The following is an 18079-nucleotide window of genomic DNA, read 5'->3' as shown; positions in this document are numbered from 1 at the left end:
TTTTAGTTAAGTCACCTTTATTTATATAGCGCTTTATACAATATGTGACCCTGGACCACAAAACCAGTCACATGGGTACATTTTTTGAAACTGAGATTTGTACCTAATCTGACAGCTGCATAAATAAGTGTTCCATTGATGTATGTTTTGTTAGGATAGGTCAATATTTGGCCGAGATACTGAACATCTGGAATCTGAGGGTGCAAGAAAATCGCCTTTAAAGTTGTCCATTTATGTTGGCGATTGTGCTGCATCCACTCACAAAACAAATGTTTTATATATTTACGGTAGTAAATTTACAAAATATTTTAATGGAACATGATCTTTAATTAATATCCTAATGATTTTTGGAAGAAAAGAAAAATGTTTAATTTTTGACCCATACAATGTGTTGTTGGCTATTGCCACAAATTTACCCGTGCGACATGCGACTGGTTTTGTGGTCCAGGGTCACATATTGTCATTTTCTGCTCAACCTGCACTTTGCAACAACATAACCTTGTTTCTGCAGCGACTTTTAGCATAATTCCTATAACAACGTTTGACATGTTTACATTTAACGTGGTGTGAGAAAGTCAGATAAACCACGCTAAATCCAATCAGAGCAGTCAGACTGAAACCGATTTCTAGAAATGCGATGTGAATAAGATTTCAAACCACATGTGAATGTAGCTCGAAACGGATTTGTATTTCATGTGATATTTGTTGTTGTTGCTGTTCACACTTGCTAAATCTGATCGGATTTTAATCGAATATGCTCAAAAATCAGATTTGCACTGACAGTCTGAACGTAGCCTTAGACTGTCGGTCCAAATCCGGTTTGTGTGCATATGCGATCATATTTAGCAAGTGTGAGCGGCAAAAAAATCACATGGAATCTAATTTGTTTTGAGCTACATTCATATGTGGTTTGAAATCCTATTCAAATCGCATTTCTGTAAATCGGTTTCTGTCTGACCGCTCTAATCGGATTTCGCGTGGTTTGTCACTTTCCCACGCCACTGAAAAATGAAAGTCGCTGCAGAAACAGGGTTGTGTTGTTGCGAAGTGCTGGTCGAGCAGAAAATTACAATATAATGGAAATTTGAAGACTGGAAACAACAGCACGGAATAAATGCCCATACCAGCCTGCTACATTTCTGATGCTGTCTAGAAGACATAGTAGTCCAGTCAATAAGACAACATATGTTTTTCAAACCCCTCCATGTTACTGTTTTTTTTTTTTTTTTGGTGTACACCTACCATGCAACGTCATTGCCATAGAAACCAATTGCAGATCTTCTGAAAAACAAGAGTGCCACGGGAGACAAAAATCTGATCTGGAGAGTCAATCATTTAGATCAGATTCCAATCGGATGCACAAATAATTGGATTTGGTCAGTGCGAACGTAGCCTTAGCTGCACTATTCACTTTTTTCCTGCGATACCTAATCCTTTTCCTACCCTAACCCTTTCTTTTATGTCCTGTACATATTTTATAGTTTTATCCCTCTGCTTTTGTTTTGTTTTACATCTTTCTTTCTCACTCTGTACCCCCTTTCTCATCCTCATCTTCTCTTTACGTAAGCCACTTCTACTCATGTTTCCACTGCAGGGGTAAATGCATCTAACAGTGATGTAATGCTTTTGCGGCAACAGTAGAGTTGCCCTACCATATTAGCTGGGGAATAGTGCCTGCTTTATGCCACATTAGAGGCTCGTCTCCCAGGTTAAGTGTCCATTTTCTGCCCTCAGCATAGGGCTAGTTGATGATTCATGTCTGGAATATGTACGGTACTCAGTTGCTGTGCAACACGCCTGCGTGTCACAGGACCGTGTAGGACGCAGCTGGGTATCCCAGTAGCCATCAGGGGAACAGATGGTCTGATTTTACAGCAAACGCTGAAGAGATTCACACTCTTCTATGAATGCTTTTATTGTATTATAAATGACGTATTGATTATTTTAGAGTCTAGAGGAAATTCAGGTGGATTTCTTGGAGGGGCCATTATGTTTGTGTTAACCCTTTGTTTTATTATTTTAGAAATATCACTTTTATAATAATTTTAGAAAATACTTAAAACATTTGAGTACTTTAATGTTTTTTCCCCACTTGACTTGCCATAAAAGAAAAACAAGAGCTCATCATTTTTGTTTTCTTGTCAATTCAGTATATGTGAGATGTCTGTATATGCACAAATACTTGGAAGTCTTTTCACAGGACTCAACAGAGGGATCTGTTTGCCTGGTCTTTTTCCACTCATTATCTGCTGTCTTCATACAAACCCACATTTCACTTCCTGTTTACCTTACATGGAGCAGCGGTATTGAACAAAGAAATGACGCTGGTTTAGTCATTTATTTTATTGACAGCAGTTTGATTTTCATGAATCTTTGGACAGAAAATGCTGAATGAACAATGTTTGAATAATGAATCATGTTTGTCCCTAGTTCTATTTTTGAGTAAACAGGGTCTTTTTTGATCATGTTTATTCACTATACTGTTTATGACTATTTTTGTGTGCTGTATTCTGAAAGCTTTCAAAATGTGTTCACTTTTTTCATTTTTTTCATTTTTTCCCCCGAATAACACTTTTTAAACAAACCAGTCAAACAGGAGTTCATAACAGGTAGAATTCCCAGTTTAAACATGAGTGATGGCTGGGCGTCAAAAATAGCAAAGACATAATCAACAAACTTTAAAACAGAAACAGTGTACTTGTTGAATATCCGATCTCTCTCACACTCTTCTGCTTGGGTGCACAACTCCCCCCAAAAGCTGCCAACCTGGCTCCAATTTTACTTTGGAAACTTTGTGTAATTACTTTGGAAAATAAAAGTGGGTCAGTTAACCGGTACCATGGAAAGGAAGAAAACTATCTGGTCTAATTAAATTTGATTGCTTGCTTCATGCTTCAAAATGACATGAAAACCTTGACATAATTTCCAAAATTTCATAAAATTTTAAACTGATACAAGAAGACAAGATGGTACTTCGAGATTAAGGGTGAACTGCAGAAAACGTGACACTGATCTCACTGTGCTGAACTATTGAAAACTGTATTTATTATAGTTATGATTATGAACTGTACTTAAAGGGAATGCACTTGCATGTATAACAAAGGGAAAGGTCAGAGTTGTCCAGAATGTAACACTCGGAAACTTTTAACAAAAAAAGCATGACTATGAACAAAGCATGTGTGTGTATATGTGTGTCTTTCATCTATTCTGAGAGGACAGCTGCATAGCTTACACCGATTGTGTCATAACTGATCAACACTGTTTTCCTCCTTTTAAGAGTGTCTCCTCGGGGGACCCTCTGTTTCTTTGTAAATAATAGAGGCACTTGTTGTTAGTTCCCTGATCTCCTAATGAAGTTCTGCTCTGTCAGATTTGTTTAACAAGGATGGATGATGTGAAAGAATTGATGGTGCTGTAATGATAAATTTATGTGCAGGTTTTGGCCTATTTTATTATTTGCAAACCCATGTTGAGTGAAAGCTCATTCAGGCACATAGCTTTCATCAAAAAAGATGCTAATAACATTATATATAACTTTTTCGAGTTGTAATTTGCCATGCAAAGGGACTATGTCTGAAAGAGGTCTGATTGTGTCATCTGAGAATGAAAACAAAACATTATAATATTCATAAATGGTCTAATAAAAAAATATAATTGTAGTATCATTAATAATAAAATATTAGGCTACTACTAATAATATTAGGAAATATTTTATAATTGACATTGTATACAATAATAGAAGTACTAGAGTTTGATACATTAGCCTATCACAACTTTTGTAATATATTTTATTAAAATATAATTTGAACATAGGCTATATGTGTTATCATTTGAAATTATAATTCAATTATTATATAGGCTATATTATATTTATTAAAAAGTCTTCATAATTAATCAAATAAGTGTGTGGTTTTATCTTTCCCCAACCCTCCCAATGGCTTCTGACTCACGCATTCACACCTACTGACATGTTTTTGGATTGTGGGGGAAACCCACGCAGACACAGGGAGAACATGCGAACTTCCACACAAAAAGTGCTCCTGCTACCCACTGAGCCGCTGTGTGTGTGTTATAGAAATCATTTCTTTAATAACAATTAGTACAATATGAATGGTTTTATATTAAAATAAACAAACACAATCGATTGTCTGCTGGAACATTCTGGCCCATGTATCATTCGCATGTGCCATGCATCATTCGAATAACCAGTGAAGCTGCTCGTTTCTAGGACCCGGAGGACGCGGAGTCACTGCAGGGAGTTTCAGCGATCAGTCCATTCAGGCTGTTTACCAGCTCAGAGCCCAAAACAACAGCACGACTGCAGTGTGTTTGTTTGGAGAGCAGTGTGGCTCGATTCACCACAGGCTCTTCCATTAAAACGGAGCGCTTTTATGCCGACTCGTCGTGAATAATAATTGTTCTTGTTGTTAATAACATCGACGAATAAAAATGTTTCGACTGCTTTACTTTGCGCTCCTGCTGAACTCTGGTTTGGTGAGCTGCTTGTCTGTTGTTGAAGGTAAGATCCCATTTCAATTAGCTTGCAATAGCTTCTAAACGATAAAATAATGTATGCTTTATTGGAAGTAATTTTAAAAAGGAAATGATGCATAATGGGGGTATTTTTTTCACCATTTTGCATTTTTACATCAGTTACGTTATCATTCCATATCTAACTTAATCACCTTGTTTTTATTGTAAAAAGTATTATTTGTTTTGTAGTAAATGATGAATGTGCTGTAATTTAAACATGAAACATTATCCACTAATTTGAACTGATCTGAAACCAATCTTCCAAATAATCACACGAAGTTCATTTGTTTTTCCCACAGAGTGTTTAACATCTAATGGCGAGAACTACAGGGGAATGCAACAGAAGACATCCTCAGGGAACATATGCCTCAACTGGAGGAGTCTAAACCTGACCTTTAAAGACTCACAGACGGGTAACTTTCTACTTTTCTTTATCTATTTGTACATTTTTACTGTTTAAGATTTGAGGAAATCAAGCTAAGATACATTCATGCATATTTACAGATTGTATCCATTAATTAGACAATGCAAACTGTCTATGTTGCTGATTATACATTTTGTAAATTATGGTTATGTATGAAGAGGGCATGCTGCCCAGATGATATTATGAGCCCTAACTCAAAAAAGATGAGCAATCACAATTGCCTAACCCAGACGAGGGCATGTCTGGGACACACTCACTACTCAAAAACAAATACCGATACTCACACAAACATAGAAATGTTTTGATAGAAAAATAAAGTTTTGTGTAAAACTTATATAAAAGGTTTTTAATTGTTTTGTTTTCTTCTTTTCAGAAGATGTTGGGAATCACAATTTCTGTCGTAACCCAGATGGTTCAGAGAAGCCCTGGTGCTACGTCTCTGGGTCCAGTGGAGAAACCAGAAAAGAAGCATGTGATATTAAGATATGCCAAGGTAGCCATCTTCTCTCTCAAAAATCATTTCTCAAATATTCTCTCTCTCTCTCTCTCTCTCTCTCTCTCTCTCTCTCTCTCTCTCTCTCTCTCTCTCTCTCTCTCTCTCTCTCTCTCTCTCTCTCTCTCTCTCTCTCTCTCTCTCTCTCTCTCTCTCTCTCTCTCTCTCTCTCTCTCTCTCTCTCTCTCTCTCTCTCTCTCTCTCTCTCTCTCTCTCTCTCTCTCTCTCTCTCTCTCTCTCTCTCTAAATCATAGCAGCTCTTATAGATTCATATAAATGCAACCTTAATTCTTGACATTAAATTACCGGTAAACCTTTTTTTATTGAAAATAAGCATCACAGATCACTTGGTGTTTTGGTTTGGATAAACACTGCTGCACAAAATGAGATTATGATTTATGAAAGTAATTTATTTCACTTGTCAGAGTCTCTTTCTCTGGAATTTCACAACTGGGTCTTACTAGCGTGTCACTCTGTTTCCACAGTCTCAAACTTCTAGTCTTACTTTCTTCCTAGAATCTGGAGGAAACTGATTTAAAAATATTTACGTAGTGCAGAAATGTGCAATCTTACTTTTTCTGAGAAAAAGAAAATGGCTTTAAGAAAGCATCCTCTCTAGGGAGTGAACAAGGTCAGCACCAAATATTTGAATGCATTCACTTTCCCCTGAGCTTACTCTAAACAACACTACAGCTGAAGTAAACTTTTCTTTTGCTATGAATAATTTTTCGATTAGCCAGGCCAGCTGTCTTTTATTTGGTTCATTAACGAAAAAACTGTATGGCAGTGTGTTGTGTCCTCCTTTAAAGAAAATCTCTTGAGACCACTAGGCCAGTTGGTCAGTTTTAATCCACACTGATGCGGTTTCCTTAGAATTATCTTTTGACTCAACATGCGGCAAGGACAGATAAAGTTAAACAATAACACGAGTCTAGACTTATCATCAGCCTTGAGGCTTCTTCAGTTGGGACCGAAAACGGAACAAACAATAAAACTTGTTCTGCTGCTGAAGATGTAGGCCTCGCCCTCTCTGATTCCAATTGGCCCAGAGGAACATGCACACCATGGCGACAGATACTGATTGGCTAGCTGAGCTGTGACCTCATGTTCTTTAACTCTGTTGGAGTGTGTAAACAACTTTTTTAGAGTAGAGGGTGGTGGAAAAAATCCAGAGGGCTGGACCACAGCAACTGAGGCACATGATAATGTTCTCACTCTCAGCCATGAATTCTTCCTACGAGACCTCTGAATACATCACGTCCACCTGATGTCCTATTTAAATAAAAATAGCCAAACTTTATCTCATTACACATGCTTCAAAAAGAAAAGAAAAAATGCAAAATTGCCTAGTATTCGCCTGGTGTTCGAAAGCTTTGTTTGAAATATTGTTGAAAAACCACACTATTATATCTGTGTTCTGCTAATTGCGTCCTTGTTGAAATGAAAGTTGAAATGAAATTGCACCCTATTTTAAAAAATGCATGTTAGTGACCTTATTGTGAATGATTCATCCATCAGTATATTTTATTTTAAAAGAAAAATTTGACTCTTATAATTTGATCTTCACTTTGGTGACTTACTCCATACCTCTCCAATCATTTAGTCCGCTTACATCCTGCCCCTTTCTTAAAGTCCCCTGTAGACAATCATTTTATTTGAAACTCATTGTTGATCACCAAAAATACATATTTAAGCATATTTTTCCTTGATTTTTTTTTATTCAAGCTTAAAATAACTCTACACCCTTGCCTCATTTAGTATACGCAGTTCTATGAATATGTCAATTAGCCCCGCCTCCACTCACTCACACCAGCTCAGAGATCCACTCGCTGACAATCACACGTTGACGTGATTGGTTACAAGGTAGTTTGTGATGTCGGAAATCCCAGCGATTTCAAACCGCGTTTTTGAGACTGTCTTTGGTTCACTGCAGTTTTAATACTCAGCAATGGTGTTAACTTATGCTTTAAGACAAACCATGTGTAAATTAATATTAAAAACACCACATGGACATATAAACAATATTAAAAGCTTGATTTTTTACCACAGGGGGACTTTAAGGCCTGTTCACACCAAGAACGATAACTACAAAGTAGGGATGGCCCGATACCGATACCAGTATCGGGAATCGGCCCGATACTGAGCTCATGTATTCGTACTCGTACTCGTAAAAGCGCCCCGATACCAACAACCGATACCAGGCAGCGTGTGTACAGTCTTTGTGTCCAGACAAAGAAGCACTGACAACAGAAAGTATAATGGGGATAAAAAAGAAGGCTGTCTATGAAGTAAATGTATCATATTAGTGAAATATTAAACAAAATATAGTAACGCCTATATAGCTGTGGTGCGCGAGCTGATAAGAGAAAAACGCGCAGTGGATTGCGCGCCGCGGCACCGAAGCGCGAGCTGGTCGAGCGCATCAGACGTCAGTGGAAAGTTTGTAGTTCAGTCGGATGTCAATGGCAAAGAAAGTAAAACGAGGCATGTAGCTTATTATTAACATTAACTGACCAGAGAGAGAGAGAGAGAGAGAGAGAGAGAGAGAGAGAGAGAGAGAGCGCACTTCTGTTGAATGCTCTGGATTGCTGATCGTTCACTCGGCACGTATATTTGGATTAAAACTAAATCGTATGTAAGTAAAACATGAACTGTTACCTTATTTATGTTTAACGACATTATTACAGGACATTTGCAGGTCAAGAAGTTACATGAACTTCAAACATCCAAAGCGCGCGCCCCGAAAACCATCGCCTCAGACAGCGCGCGAACACTGAGTGGAATTATTTCACTATTGCGCTTGTACGGATGAATTCACACAAAACTATGTAAAAACGCCCGTCTTGGCGAGTATCCTAGTAAACAAAGTATATTATATGTCAAGTGAACGTAGACAGTATAATGCAAATGGGGTCCGTGCGTTCGGTCTTAAAGGGGCAGCAGTTGAATTAATCTGCTGCTGTGTTTTAATGTTAACCAGACAAAGGATTATCTCTTGACTAAATAGGCTACCTTTTTTTTGTAACTTCACAAAAAGATCCATCTATATTTAATTTATACAGTAATGAATATGCAGTGCATTAAATATATTTGATGAACAAATTAAGTTTACATTTAATAAACAAATATGATTTGACATTCTATTGGTTTCTCTACCAATACATTTAAAAATGACAAATGCATGAATTAAATTAATTGAAAATAAAAATACAGGTATCGGTCACGGTATCGGTATCGGCGAGTACCAAAAATGAAAGTATCGGTATCGGACTCGGCCTGGAAAAAGTGGTATCGGGCCATCCCTACTACAAAGATAACTATAACGATAATAACTATATTAGCGTCCACACCAGCGGACGGATTTTGTTCTGTTTATTCTAAGTGCATGTTGCAGTTTTGTCGTCTGCCGCTTTAAATGCTCAAGCTTTTTAAAGTCAGGTGAATTCTAATTGGCTCTCAATGTTTTTATCGTTAATCAGCTGGAAAAATTGTGGCGTGAACTCTGCTATTCTTTAGTACTGAGAACAATTTTTATCGTTCATATCATTATATCGTTAATATAAACTTTATCTTTATAGTTATCGTCTTTGGTGTGATAAGGCCTTTACAATCGACTGCAAGCTTGTATTCAGATCTGCCTCCATCCAATCAACAACCGATATATAAAAAGTTCCCATCCTTAATTTTTTTTCTTTTTATCACAATACGCAAGAAAAGATCTTTCACTGCATACGTTTCATTGTAACGTTTCATTGTATTTAATGGAAAAAAAAAATCTTAAACATTGTAAGAAAGAAATGGCTAGTAGAGGACACAATTGTCAGTTGAGAGCACTCAATCCCAGACCACAGTAAAACTGTTTAGTACAATGATGTGATGCCAATGGGCTTGTTAATTGACGGGAGTGCAGAGCTGACTTACATTAGCAGTGCAGATTAAGAAAAAACTGAAAAACACTCATATCCTGTTCATTCTGTCACCCCACAGACCAAAACTCCACTGTAGCTCCGGCTCCAGAAATGTCTGTCCCACCTCAGGGACTCACCCCAAGGATGGTGGAGACCTTTGAACCAGTAAACTCCTTCCCCTCGCCGGTGGAGGGTGCAGCGGTGCAGCCCGTGAAGGGAGTGCGCCAGCAGGCCAGGAGTGGACCTAAGAAGAAGAAAGACCTCGGGACTCTTGGTAGGTCTTGGGATTAGATGATTAAAACCTCAAACTAAATCTGAAAACCAAGATGTTCATGCTTATATTGGTTATCTTTCCTGCCTTGGCAGGTTATGTTCTCGCCGTCTTCATGATGGCCATTATCATCCTACTTGGAGGTGGAATCACGATGGGATACTTCTACAAACGGTCAGTATAACCTGAAACACAATGTCACATCACAGTGTGCACTAAAAGTCCCCATGAAATCAAAACGTTTTTTTGGCTTTTAGTATAAATATGTTAGCCTTACTGTTATCTATAAGATAGTGTGCTCCAAAACAATGACAAAATTTGCATTTAGAAAATGAAAGCATTCAAAACCTACAGTCTCTCACTTTTGCCAATATGGATCAATGATTTTGTTGACATCACTCTGCACTTCAGCTTCTCTGACACATAGTGCACTATAGAGGAGAGGGAACGATTCAGACTGTAAATATACTTTCCATTGGGGCGAATGAAGTCTGGTTTCGAGTTAGTCACGCGAACCGCCTCAGCGCGCACACAGTCTGCTCCAGTCCAGAGACACAAGAGCACAGAGCGAATCATATGTGCGAGTCGGCATATACCATAAAATGTATAGGACCCATTTGAATTCCACACAGAATGCTATATTTTAGCACATAGGATAGCTACAGGGATTGGGAGGAGATGAGGAGAAATGGTTAGAGATTAGGAGGAAATTGCAGCTTTACCAAGCTCAGCGGCTCTGGCCGAGCTGTGGTATAAACTAACCGCTATTGTTCGATATGTCCCGTGCTGTCTTCCTGTTTCAGTGGAAATTATGTCAACACGTGTTGCACGTTTCAAGGCACTTCAGTGTGGGCCTTTAAGAACAGAGAATAGACAACATATATGATCTATAGGGAAGGTCAAAAGACAAAATCCAGGCAAAAAAGGCTCTTCAGAATGATGCCAATATACCTCATACTACTTATACTTCATGTAGAATTCATAATAATTGTAGTTTCTCTTTGCTGGAGAGCACAGTGTTGTTTGGGATAGTGTTTGATCTTGACAGAGTTTTTGAGATGTTTGTTGGTTTTGACCTAGCTCATAGGTGCTGGCTGTAGAACAGATACATGATGTCATTGGGTTTGTTACATGCTTTCATGAGAATTAAATGTCATGGATCAGAAAGGCAGGGCATTACCTGGAAACACATACCGTGTTCTTCTAACATCAGTGTCGGTGTCACTTTAATGCCATTAGACACATGAGAGAGAGAGATAGTGAGTGCATAGATATTGGAGGCATCTTGACTGTCTATATTTAGGGGGTTGTTTAGAACTGGGTGTTGAGTTTGTGGAGGAACAGAAAGACTCTGAAAGCTGATATTCAGAGATATTATCAACTGTTTTGCACATTTCCAATCACAATGTACCTGAAACTGGCCTGAAACAAATGTGCTGCAGTGCAAATGCAGCCAGATATATCATCAAGCCATGATATGTGTGAAATGTGTGACTTGATCATATTTCACCCTAAAATCAAAGGAAAGAAAAGAAAAAAATATATTCAGTATAAAAATAATGAATCTTATTTTTGGACCATGTGATATAATTTTAATGACAATTAAGCAAGTAATTTTTTTAATTCTCATTTTTCTCTATCATATTTTATCAGATGAAATAAATATTGTAATACAATGTAATTTTTATTGAAATCATTATGGCACTATAGCAAACACTACCCTGAAAAGAAGTAAAAACTGTGCTTAATATTCTTTAAAAATGCTCTGGCGCTTTTATTTTTTATAAATTCTTAATTTTTAATTTTGTGGTGATATATGACATGGACATGTTCATGATAGGTTTCATGTGACTCACCCTCTCAACATCTCAGAATAGATGACAGTAAAAAATTATCTGAATTCAGGTCTAAAGCTTGAGTATATTCTCATCTCTGTCTTGTACGGAGCTTGGATTACCCAATAGCCTTAGGCAGCATGTGCTCGTGCGTCAGCTGATTATGTGTGCTTGTCATCATATTTCTAGTTTAATTGGCTCAGTATTAATAAGCAGAGGCAGGTTGTTGAGATGAGAGAAGGGTTTAGGGACAATGTCACCCACAGGAAACATGTAATGATGTAACAGCACACGGATCTCATATATTCAAAATGTCCATCTACCTCCTCTTATTTACTTATTGCTTGAGCTTGTGTGTTTTAAAGGGATAGTTCACCCCAAAATTAAAATTCTGTCATCATTTACTCACCCTCAAGTTGTTCCAAACCTGTATGAATTTCTTTCTTTTACTGAACACAAAAGAAGATATTTTGAAGAATATGGGTTGATGGGGAAAAAAATACTATAGAAGTCAACTGGGTCCATCTTCAATTGTTTCACAATAACTTGTTTTGTGTTCAGCAGAAAAAATAAACTCATACAGGTTTGGAACTACTTGAGGGTGAGTAAATGATGACCGCATTTTCATTTTTGGGTGAACTATCCCTTTAAGAAGAGAAATGAAGATGGTACTGCTCAGTTCAGTTGTGATAAAGCAGAGCTCACTTCAGACACAGTGCTGGGGAAGTGTAGGAGGATTGCATAATGTACCGCAGGCCTGCCGTGCACAGCCTGAATGGACAAGACAGAGAGAGATGAAGTGAAAGGAAGGATAGACAGGAGTGTGTCCAGTGTCCAGACACTTCTCCAGCATTCAGCTCCCACGATCTTGTCCACTTCTAGGAATCGGAGTATGATCATTGATATCCGTCTCTTGCTTGTCAGAGAATGAGGAATTGGATCTCTCTCTCTCTCTCTCTCGCTCTCACTCTCGCCCTCGTAGCACATTTATGACTTGACGCTAAAAATAGGCGATATTGGAGACCAATCACTCCTTCTGTCCTGGAGTGCGTCACTCTTAAATATTACAGAAATGTATAATATTAGACATGGAAATAATCTTCAAAATATTCAGAGAAAATGAAGTGGAACCACTGCAGAATAAGTCATTCATTTTGATTATGTCATTCAGAATGGTTCTTTGAGTCTGTGCTGCTGAGACAAAAAGTATGAATTCAAGAAAACTTGAATATTCTTTCATATTAGGTTAATTTTATGTACAGTGAAAATTATTGAATTAAAACATTAAAAATCTGCGTAGTTTTTCCCTAAGTTCTAAAAAGAGAAAAAGAAAAACAGGCTCTTAATGATTGAAGTACTCTCCTCTTTTAATGTTCATTCGAATAGAACATTTTACACAGGATGAACATTTGAGTATTACTGCACAACGCGTTTAAATTAAATGGCGAAAAACTCTTTACTCGAGTTAATAGGCTAAGCATTCTATAACCAAACTATACATTTTCAGGACTCACAACCGCATTCTTGGAAAATTCGAGCTGTGTGAATGTATGATGTGACAGACAACTAGTTGTCCGGTCAGTTTTCAGTGCGAGAGAGCCGCTCTGCTAAGGGGTTTCGTGTGTGGTTTGGTAACTTGCAGCGAGGCAGATATGAGCCGTGTCATCTGAAGGTTTTAGATCCAGTCACTGTTTTCCACCGGATTGGCCTCCATCAGTTTTGTTATATGCGTGACTCAAATGCCGTGTCATGTACGAGACGCTGCAAGCGATGTGAGACGCGAGTGCAGTGGTTAAAGGTGTCCGGCTAGCACATGTTTACATAGAAGCTGCTGTCAATTAATGAAGATTTGATGGATACACTTGCGGCTCATTTGAATTCTGTCAAAAGTGATAAGACTTTGACCAAAGTGATATCAAAGATGCAACTGCACATTCACTATGGTTGCTAGTAAGAAAATACGGGCTTGTCTCTCTTTGCACGTTTATTGAGACAGTAAGTTGCTGTGTGAACGGGACATTTCGAGACTCACACCTGTAAATAAATGCAGTTGTCAACCCCAAAAACTGACAGTGTGAACGTAACCTTATTTGATCAGTTGACAAGTGACCTAAAACGTGACTAAAGTCTAATTACATGTAAATTTGTGTGTGGCAATGGTTGAAATAAAATGCTTATGTTTTTAATCCCGTAGGGGTCGCGACCTCAAGAAACAGCACGAGCAACGGGTTTACGAGCGTGAGATGCATCGCATCACTCTTCCTCTCTCTGCCTTCGCCAATCCCACCTGCGAGCTGGTGGACGAGAACACCATCGTCATCACGGCTGAACCGAACAACCTGACCCCCACTCAGGAGCCCGTAGACGGGGCCGACCCTCTTATGGGGACAGCGGGGACCCCCGGAGCCTGATGGAGTGCCTCGATGGGCGTCTTGTTAAGATGTATATGCAGCACTGCAGAATCTAAAAGGACAAAACTCCACGTCGTCTCTTTTCTCTTTACCTTGCCCTTACAGCACGGTTTCACGGTTAGGGTAGGGCATGTGCCCTGAGAGAGCGCTGGAAAGATTTTTTGGGATCTCAGACTGTGTCCTTATTTCCTCAACGAAGCTGTTGGGGAAAGCAGGACATGTGGGGATACACTGGAAATGGTGGTTTTGTATAAATATGCATGTCAGGGATTAGTGTGGAGAAAAAAATGCGAGCACATTTTGTGCAGATCATCACAGGGCATGAATAATCCCTGCTTGTTAAAACTCCAATGAGAGGGCGTCAGTCCCGTAAACTGCTCCGTGTCCTCTTAAGAAGTGGCGATGGATCAGATCAATTGATGTTCTGGTGTTTTGAAGGAGAAGACAATACATTCTTATCTTCATTCCTGCCTTTTTCTTTGATTTTGTCCCTAATGCAGTTGTGATGGAGTTGAAACTGAAATTGTAAATGTGTAACAATCTGTTGCTCCACAGCTGGGCTGTTCACTCTATTGGGAGCTTTGGTTCACAGTTTGAGCTAATTGAGTTAATTGCCTTTGATAGCTCTTCCCCAGAAATCCATTTTGAATAGGCAGATCATGTGGCCTGGGACGCTAGAGCTAAGCCAGGTAAAGGTTTTGACTAAATGAAGAGGAAAGCTTTCCAGAGATCTCGCCTTAGTGAATTACATTTGAATGTATTATTGCTTCTGTGGCCAACAATCTGATAAAGAGCAAGTGAGTGCTGTCATGACTTTAGCAAACCAATCAGAATGGGTCTGATTTGTGGTCTCTGGTTACATTCTTTTTTTCTTTTCATATCAATGTTCATATGTTCCTGACCATACAGATGGGCTGAAATAAGACAAGGGACTTGATGAAGCATGAACTGCTGAGAAAATGGGTTGCATAAGACTTGGATGTTCTTCCTTTAAGGCAATAGAATTCAGAGACTGAAAGAGAGTGCAAGATTTTGATTTGGTTTTCATTTTGCAGAGATTGTTTATTTAAATGGGATTTTTTTGTGTGTGTATACATTTGTTTTTCCCATGGTTTATTAGACTGTACAACTGTTTAATGGTTCCAGAAAATACTGTATTTTTATGTTTGGCAGTTTTTTCCTGCTGTGAAATAAAATCTGTTTAAAATTATATTGTCATACTTTTTTTAACATGATCTTGCAATAGTTTATGCTACAAATTCATGGCTTATTCTATGTATCACTTATAGGAGTAAATGAGCAAAAAAAAGAGTGCAGAATGGAAGACTTGCATACTGTACAGTAGGCCTATTACATTCACCCAGTTTCACAGACAAGGCTTAAACCTAGTCCCAGACTAAAATGCATGTTTGAGCTGTTCAACTGAAAGCAACTTTGTGGTCTCTGGACCATTGTTTTATCTTAAGATGCACACCAGTAATGTTTGTTTTCTAAGCACATTTATAAAAGCTACTTAAAAAAACTACCTAATTGAACTAAAGCCTGATCCTGGTTTAATTTAAACCCTGTTTGTGAAACCAGGCCATTAAGTATTATCTGCTCATTATTTGTTACAAATAGTAGCTATATGAAAGTACATAATACTCAGCTGATCAAAAGCTTGGAGTTCACAAGCATTTATTTAATCAAAAACTTTCAAATTGACGATTTTACAGAGCGCTTGCTGGACAACTTTATTTAATTTTAAATATATTTAATTTATTTTAAATATATATCAGGCTATCTCTTGTTTGATATTCAATTAAAATATAATTATATATAAGATCTTTCATATTTACGTTGGATTAAAAGTTCCCGCCACTCTGGATCACGGACCGTTACACTAACGGCTTCGTTGGAGGGCCCTTGTTCCAGATGATTTCTGATGTCAACTTTGGTGTAAAATGGCCCTTCAAAGCCTCATGGCCTCATCTGCAAAAAAAAAGACATTTGGCTTTGGAGTCTCTACTAAACTTGCAGTTCTGGGGATGCTCCAGGATCAGGTTTGGGAAAAACCTAGAGTGGCTGCGCACTATATTAGCTGTACGTTTAAAAAAAATCGATGACCCGGGACTTGAACTCTGGTTGTCAAAGTCAGAGCTTAGACCACTAGGCTATAGGAACAAGCAAAAGTTTGTTGAGTATTTGAACCTCCTTGCTAAGAAACATGAGAGAGGGGGAACAGAATCCGACGGCAAACTCTGGTCGTCAAAATCCCAAAAGTGTTAAAAGTCAGAGCTTAGACCACTAGGCTATAGGGGACAAGTCAAAAAGTAAAAGTTTGTTGAGTATTTGGGCCTCCTTGCTAAGAAACATGAGAGGGGGGGAACAGAATCCGACGGCAAAAAAACAGCTGTCGGAATCCGTTCCTCCACCCTCATTATGAGAGGTTTTGATGAAGTGGCTTAAAAAAAGGCTGATTCAATTTTTTTGTGGATGGAGCTTAACTGCCATCAGTTTAAAGAATATTTTTTGCCTTTTAATCATGATAGGACAGTATGGGGTAAAAAAAAAAAAAAAAAAAAAAAAAAAACGATGACCAGGGACTTGGACTCTGGTCGTCAAAATCCCAAAAGTGTTAAAAGTCAGAGCTTAGACCACTAGGCTATTACGTGCTGCTAAATCTGCGGGACGAATCCTTCATTTGTGGCCACGATAGGCCTACAATAGGCTATAAGTTACCTAGGTCTATATCAAGTGAAGTCAAGTCAAACTAATTTGTATAGTGCTCAATTCACATCGTTTTATAGCAGCTTTACAAAAAGTAATATAGGCCTAAGCATTAATAGCTATTGAGCAGTTTTAGAGCTGGGCGATATAAAGAAATATGTTGCTGATATAAATTATACAATGTTTTAGATTTAGCTAAATTATATTTATTAATTTACCCAGCAGATAAGTCAATGGCACTTTAAGTGAGCAATGATCATGACTGCATTAAATTACTAGCATTGCAAGGAGAGATAGCCATAGGCTGAGATAGTAGACAATATTTTCCGAATGTCATGCAGGGCTGCGTAATTTTACATCATTCAAAAATGCTTCTTCATTTTTCCATTAGGATTGGTGAATAAAAACAAACTCGGGATTTTACACTAGCCTATATAATGATAATTCACTGTATTTCAGTAAGACACAGTTCCAAAAGTGACAAATAAGACAATAATAGGCTACCAAATAATAGGCTGCCCTGGTCATTTTTTTGCCATTCTTTCTTTTTTTGTTGCGTACAATGGGAATTTAAAAACCTGCAGTGCTGAAAAGTGAAAAAAAATCTACTAAAACAGATATGTCGATCTATAGCAAATATTATTATTTATGTGCTCAATTTAAGTAAGTAGGTATAAATAAGTAACTATTTGAAGTAAGCTACTGTTAGGCTAGGGCTATGCACAGATTTACAGCGGTGATTTTTTTTAAATAGTTACAGCTATATGCCAGTGTTAATATTTGAAACTATTTTTAACAGGTAAACAACAAGAAAATATATGAGTTTGCCATTAAACATTTTATTTGCACTTTGTGCCAAAAAATGCAAGCATTTGAGAACAAATCTCGTTAAAAAAAAATTCAACAAAAATAAAAAATAAATTTATTTAAATAAATAAAAAAATGTAAATTTACAATTTAAAATCAGCTGCTTGCGTTCGGGTTTGCCCGATGTCTTTCCTTTAAGCGATTTATCATAATTTGCGTAAAATTATCACTCAGATCATTAGGATCACATCAACTACCAAGGGTTCACTCAAAGCAAGAAGAGTCCGCTTTTAGCTATTATGCCAGCCGCAGCTGGAACCAGCTTCCAGAAGAGATCAGGTGTGCTCCTACAGTATAGCCACATTCAAATCCAGACTCAAAACACATCTGTTTAGCTTTGCATTTACTGAATGAGCTGTGCCACTGTGCGTCCAACTGTTTGGACTGGATTTTATTTAATTTTTTTATTCTAAACTGTTTTAATTATTCTTGTTTCTTTTGATTATTTTAATTTCTTCTATGTAAAGCACTTTGAATTACCATTGTGTATGAAATGTGCTTTATAAATAAACTTGCCTTGCCTAAAATCCCGAGTTCGAGCTGATACACCGACCCTGATGGAAATATGAAAACAACTCTATTAAAGTAACGATAGGCCTACACTAGGTGCTGTCACCAAGCGTTCGTT

The 18079-nt window shown here is 37.8% G+C and overlaps 1 protein-coding gene across 2 annotated transcripts; it reads left to right on the top strand.

Annotated features, from left to right (window-relative positions):
• Positions 1-3942: 3942 nt before the first annotated feature.
• On the top strand, positions 3943-15085 carry pik3ip1 (phosphoinositide-3-kinase interacting protein 1). 2 transcript variants are annotated; one of them, XM_079608203.1, is made up of 6 exons: positions 3943-4519; positions 4833-4946; positions 5331-5450; positions 9438-9632; positions 9725-9803; positions 13659-15085. In XM_079608203.1, exons 1-6 carry the CDS (start codon positions 4450-4452, stop codon positions 13873-13875), a joined length of 795 nt encoding a protein of 264 aa, XP_079464329.1. In that variant the 5' UTR covers positions 3943-4449; the 3' UTR covers positions 13876-15085. The 2 variants fall into 2 exon arrangements, with proteins under 2 accessions (XP_079464329.1, XP_079464330.1); XM_079608204.1 differs by having other exon boundaries at positions 4009-4519; positions 5334-5450.
• The last annotated feature ends 2994 nt before the right edge of the window (positions 15086-18079 follow it).

The sequence above is a fragment of the Phoxinus phoxinus genome (assembly GCF_949152265.1).
Source record: "Phoxinus phoxinus genome assembly, chromosome: 3".
Classification (NCBI taxonomy): Eukaryota; Metazoa; Chordata; class Actinopteri; order Cypriniformes; family Leuciscidae; genus Phoxinus; species Phoxinus phoxinus.
This window is presented reverse-complemented; position numbering and strand designations above follow the sequence as displayed.